At 44.5% G+C, this 6,000-nt stretch overlaps 1 protein-coding gene across 2 annotated transcripts in view; it reads right to left on the bottom strand.

The window, feature by feature from the left end:
• The window catches only part of NSD2 (nuclear receptor binding SET domain protein 2), a 62,428-nt gene extending 57,040 nt beyond the window's left edge, over nt 1-5,388 (bottom strand). For both annotated transcript variants that reach the window (XM_046656339.1, XM_046656338.1), the window contains exons 1-2: nt 4,767-5,388; nt 1,348-1,510 (exon numbers count right to left, since the gene is read on the bottom strand). In XM_046656339.1, coding sequence (XP_046512295.1) covers nt 1,348-1,510; nt 4,767-5,363 — 760 coding nt within the window. In that variant the 5' untranslated portion in view covers nt 5,364-5,388. The remainder of the gene's footprint in view (nt 1-1,347; nt 1,511-4,766) is intronic.
• Between the last annotated feature and the right edge of the window lie 612 nt (nt 5,389-6,000).

Below are 6,000 nucleotides of genomic sequence, written 5' to 3' on the forward strand. Positions count from 1 at the left end.
GCGCCATGACGTCTACAGCCTACATTCAGATGAGGTGGCAAAGGGGAGTGTGTTTATATATAGAAAGAAAGAGGTGGAGCAGGTAAAACAAAATGTTTAAGGGCAACAGATCTAAGTGAGAGTGGATGGGTGTCCACTGTACTACTCCACTTTGAACAGTGGGCTTGAAAAGTTTTTAAATAAAAAAAAAAAAGAGTAAACAACAAATATTTCACATAAAAACAAGGTAGAATCCACGTGTAACCACTTGGCATTGTGAAAACTGGAGGAATAGGTGGTGAGATAAAGGCACTAAAAATAGGTACAAAGTTATTAAAATTAAATGGCCAAACACTAGGATCCCGCAGCGGAAATAACTCGTCAAACAGGAATATTTTCAGGAAAGGGCCCTAGAGGTGATCAGGGGAAAGGAGACAGTTACAATAAAAATTCAGGTTTTAAAAGTAAAAAAGAGGATGACAACAATCGCTAATATCTGAGCCCTCACTAGTCACTGTGTTAAGCCCTTTCCAAACAAGTGGTGTTATCATCAGCCTCATTTTTTCATACATAGGGAAACTAAGGTTTAAAGAAATTAAGTAGTTCACTACCAGATCAACCAGTTAAGTTGGACTCCTGCATGCAGGCTGACTCTAGAACCCATGCCTCAACTTGGAGAATAATACTGCAGTGTCTTAAGCAAGAGTAAAAGTGCTTAAGCAGAGTGAAGGGCCCAGGAGTAAAGAAACAGGAAGAGAGCGATGGATAAAAATGGTAGTGTGTCTGAATGTCATTCAGAAAGGCTGTTGTAGACTACAGGAATTATTTAACTCTAAATCAAGGGGAAGATGTAATGAAATTAAAGTTGAGGTAATTAATCCCAGTAGCTGGAACAAAGAGACATTCAAAAGACTCCTTCAGATACACAGGTCGGTAAATGGCAAATTTTATGTTATGTATAAGATGGTAAATTTTGCGTTACGTGTATTTTAACACAATTAAAAAAAAAAAGAACCAGAACCACAGGAGACCTGTTTAAGTAAGAGTAAGAAAGAAGTTTGGAGGGGGCCAGCCTAGTGGCAAAGTGGTTAAGGTCGCACGCTCCACTTCAAGTGGCCAGGGTTCGCAGGTTCGGATCCCAGGCACAAACCTAGCACTGCCCGACCAGCCACACTGTGGCAGCATCCCACATAAAATAGAGGAAGATTGGCACAGATGTTAGCTCAGTGACAATCTTCCTTAAGCAAAAAAACGAGGAAGACTGGCAACAGATGTTAGCTCAGGGCCAATATTCCTGACAAAAAAAAAAGTTTGGAGATGAGAAAGATTAAGTACAGAAGAGAAAAAAAACAGCCCAAAATGCAATACCTTTAAGTTTGGTATAGCTGTGAAGGAGTGGATCGGCAGAAACCATGCATGGCCACCAAGGGTAACCGGACACTTTGGACCACACCAAATCACCGACATTATATTTCAACAGGTGGTCTTTGTCTCTGCCGGTACTTGGACAGGACTCTTTCTTAGCTGGAATCTGAAAATGAACAACACAAGACATACTAATACATCCAACAACTACCCCTAAATCCATCCTTCTATCCAAGGATTAACCAGGATAGAAGTTAAAAACACATCCCCCCACAAAAGGAACATGCTCTCCTCACTGTTTTTCAGATGATAACCCTGCTATCACTTTATCAAAACTGTCTCTTCCCCTCAGCTACAGGGTCAGCACAGTGCCTGGCACACAGTAGGTGCTCAACCTTATGAAGTTCTCTACATAAATCTATTTCTTTGGCCTGGTCGATGGTCTTTAACAATGCCTTACTTACCTGATCAGAGGAGACATTCTGAAGGAATCCCGAATCAATACTGTGACCCTCCTGCCCTTCAGTCACATGTTTGACTGATATCAATTCTCTGGAGCATATGCATCATCCAACATGAAAGGACCCAGTGTGTAAAAGGTAAGGACATTAAGAGGGCCTGGGAGTGAGTCTCAGTTCTACCACTTGTGATCTGAGTCCTGAGGCCTTCTAAGGCTCAGTTTCTCCATCTTAGAACACAGGTCAGTCAGGAGGCTAAAGACCTGACAACAGCAACCTCCTGCCCACACCACTCTTGGTTCTGCTCTCCAGAAAAGCACAGTCAGCATGGCCCTTGACCTCCTCCTGAGTGAATTCCTGAGCTTCCTCCTAAGAGCTCCACATACTTGGGCAAATTGCTGAACAACTTTGGGCCTCAGTTTCCCTATCTGCAAACCAAGGATAGCATCCTTGAAATCTCACTGGTTGTTACAAAGATCAGTGTACATGGGGACTGGCCTGGTGGTGCACTGGTTAAGTTTGCACATTCCACTTTGGCAGCCCAGGGCTTGCCGGTTAGGATCCTGGGTGCGGACATGGCACTGCTTGGCAAGCCATGCTGTGGTAGGTGTCCCACATATAAAGTAGAGGAAGATGGGCATGGATGTTAGCTCAGGACCAGTCTTCCTCAGCAAAAAGAGGAGGATTGGCAGCAGATGTTAGCTCAGGGCTAATCTTCTTCTTCTTCAAAAAAAGATCAGTGTACATGATGGTGCAGGCTAGCACAGAGCTGTCACATTACACACTTTCAAAAGATGATAGGTCTCAGGGCCAGCTCCATGGCCTAGTGGTTAAGTTCAGCGCACTCTGCTTCAGCAGCCTGGATTCGGTTCCCACACACAGACCTACACCACTCATCAGCAGCCATGCTGTGGCAGCAACCCACATACAAAATAGAGGAATACTGGCACAGATGTTAGCTCAGGACGAATCTTCCTCAGCCAAAAAAAGATAAGTCTCAGATTATTCCACAAGCATCCCAGGCTTACATTTGTCATCTAAGCCACATGACAACCCCCTGAGGATGAGTATTATTGTCCTCATTCTGAAGACAGGGAGACAAAATTCAGGTGACTTCCCCAAGTTTTAACAAACCCACACAGCAGAACTAGGAATAACTGGCACCAGCCTCTTCCTCATGAAAGAATGAGGTTCACCACAACCATGGGCACTTCAAAAACCAGTGAATCAGCCCAAGTCACCAAGCTAGTCTTTTAAAAAATTGCCATTATAATTATATTAGAAATAGCCAAATAGCTCCTAAGCACTCAAAAAGCATCTTTTTAAACCCTCAAAGCAGGGGGCTGGCCTGGTGGTGCAGGGGTTAAGTTTGCATGTTCCACTTCAGCAGCCTGGGGTTTGTAGGTCCAGATCCCAGGTGTGGACCTATGCACCACTTGTCAAGCCATGCTGTGGCGGGCATCTCATGCATACAGTAGAGGAAGATGGGCACAGATGTTAGCTCAGGGCCAGTCTTCCTCAGCAAAAAGAGGAGGATCGGGGGCCAGCCCCGTGGCCAAGTGGTTGGGTTTGTGCGCTCGGTTTTGGTGGCCCAGGGTTCCACTGGTTCAGATCCTGGGCGTGGACATGGCACCGGTCATGAGGCCATGCTGAGGCGGCGTCCCATATGCCACAACTAGAAGGACCCACAACTAAAATATACAACTATGTATGGGGGGATTTGGGGAGAAAAAGCAGAAGAAAAAAAAATTTGCAACAGGTGTTAGCTCAGGTGCCAATCTTTAAAAAAAAAAAAAGAGAGAGAAGGATCCCCAGCAGAAGTTAGCTTAGGGCTGATCTTCCTCAAAAAAAAAAACCCTCACAGTTCTTCATTATTTTAACAATTTCCAGGAAATTTTGGATCTTTCCCCTCCTATCTGTAGAAATCGTAAATAAAATTCCTCAACTATAATTTTAAACTAAATATTCCAACACTGGTGATGATACCAACCCAACCTGTTTTAAGTTCCCTCTCCGCACTCCTGCAAGTGGACCTGGAGCTTCAACTAAAGCCCGAAGAATATCAGACGCCTTGTAGACCTTGTTCCTCTAGACTGTCAACCCCTAGACGAACAGGGGAGGCTGTGGCACCTTCCTTAGTTCCTTCTGCCAAGGCCACGCTTCCCTGGCTGTTTTATATGGCTTACACCCATTTAAGTGGTGGGCCATCCTGAGTGTCACTTTAAGGCCTGGTGATATAAACCACCATGTTCTTTCATCATAAGTTAGGGTTCTCCATCCCAGCCTTTGATGAGTGAATGCTCATTCACAAGTGTTAAGTGTCAGGCTCTGTGCTGGAACCAAGAACATGAAGGTGTAAGACACAGCTCCAATCCTCAAGGAGACAAACCCTTTGGACAGTGAACCTCCTCGAGGGGACAGTGAACCATGTGGGAAGGATGACAGGAGCGCTTCTGCACGGCATAGCCCTGCTTCCCACTTCCCACTCCTTAGTAGATGGTACAGATTGAAGAAGCCTCATGCTAGATCCCAGTGCACCTCCACTGACCATAATCAGGCTAAAGGACATCTTTGGAGAGGAGATCCAGGAAAACAGTATAGACTGAAGGTCAAGGGCTCTGGAACTGGCCAGAACTGGGTTCAGAAACTAGTTTTACCTCTTGTTAGCCATTTCAGTCTTTAACACTTAGTTAACCTCCCTAGGCTTCACAAATGGCTCAGCAACTTCTGTGAGGCCTAAAGGAGGCAACATCGGGGTATCCTGGAGCTGGGAGCCCAAGTCACAGCCAAGGCTTCATCATCGACCATGTGTAGACAAGGTGAGTTGGAGAGCAGACACAAGTAGCCTGTTCCCACCTCCACCCCCGCCACCCAGCATATGGAGGTGTCCTCACATGGTTCTTCTGTTCACAGGAACTGACTGCTGCACCCCACCCTATCCCTGACAGAACTCCTCATAAATACCTTTTTATCTGAGGGACCCGAGATCTTGGACACCAGAGCTGCTTCCACAAGGCCCTGCTCCAGCAAGGAGTCATATTTTATGCTTCTCTTCCTGTTCCTTCTTGCCTTATTTTCTGGTTTTTGTCCATTTTCTTCTGACTGGGACACAGTAGCAGCACCATCACCACAAATGGAAGATTCAAAGAGAGGTTTCCCATTCATGTATGTTTTGGTGATTTTCAGCTTAATTTCTGGAGAGCCATTTTTGATAGGGGTAGTGTTAGGTGGTGTCCCAATTCCTTTCATTTCCTGGGACTCAAAACGCAATCTGGCATCATGAGCACCGGGTTCTCCATTAAACACACGAGAAGTTAGATCTTTCAGCTTCTCAGTTGGAATAAAAGGAAGTGCATCGTGACCATTAAATTTCTGCATGACCCCCTCCTGCAGACTGGTAGAAAGTTGGGCTTTGCTGAGGAATACAGAACATTCGCGATTCACTTCACAGTTCTGTGTCTTTCCATTTGTATTGCCAAGGATTTCTGGTGCCTGCTTCATCTTTATGCACTTTACAACTTTCTGAACAGAAAGAGGATTTTTTTTGATGCTAAATTCCATTCAGCCCAGATGCTTCCGTTCTTAGAACACTACAATATTAAAAAAAACAAAAAGAAAAAGAAACATATTATATTTAAAACCCAAGATAAGTATGCCAACACCCCTATAGCTTTGTGGGGTTTTTTTTTGAGGCAATTTATGATGTTTTACATAATGATTTAGGTCACAGGAGGCAGTTCTAATATTACAAAAATGACAGAATCACAAAATGATAAAGCTAAAGGAAAGCAATACGAATAATTTTTAAGAAGGAGAACACAAGTCAGGCAAGGAAACTTAAGTCGTGCCATCACCACTAACAAGCAATGTGGCCATGGACGCAACACTCAATCTCCTTAATCACTCTTCAAACGGAGATTACCACCTGTCACAGGTATACGTGCCAGAGGCAGCTAACACAAAGCCAGTGCCGTGCAAAAGGATAAAAGACAAGAGCTTTTTTAAAAACAAAACAAACAGTCCTTTTGTCACAGCTGAGGAGGACTCCCAGGCAGAGGTTCAGCGATGCACCCAAGGTTACCTGGTCAGCAAAGTTTAAAACCAGATCTTTCAATGCTTGGCACAGTATTAGTTCTAGACTATTGTGGGGGTGGGGGGAGCCGTTGCCAAAAAGCCAAAAGTTAGAAAGTGAGCAAGC

The sequence above is a fragment of the Equus quagga genome, chromosome 3 (assembly GCF_021613505.1).
Source record: "Equus quagga isolate Etosha38 chromosome 3, UCLA_HA_Equagga_1.0, whole genome shotgun sequence".
NCBI lineage: Eukaryota > Metazoa > Chordata > Mammalia > Perissodactyla > Equidae > Equus > Equus quagga.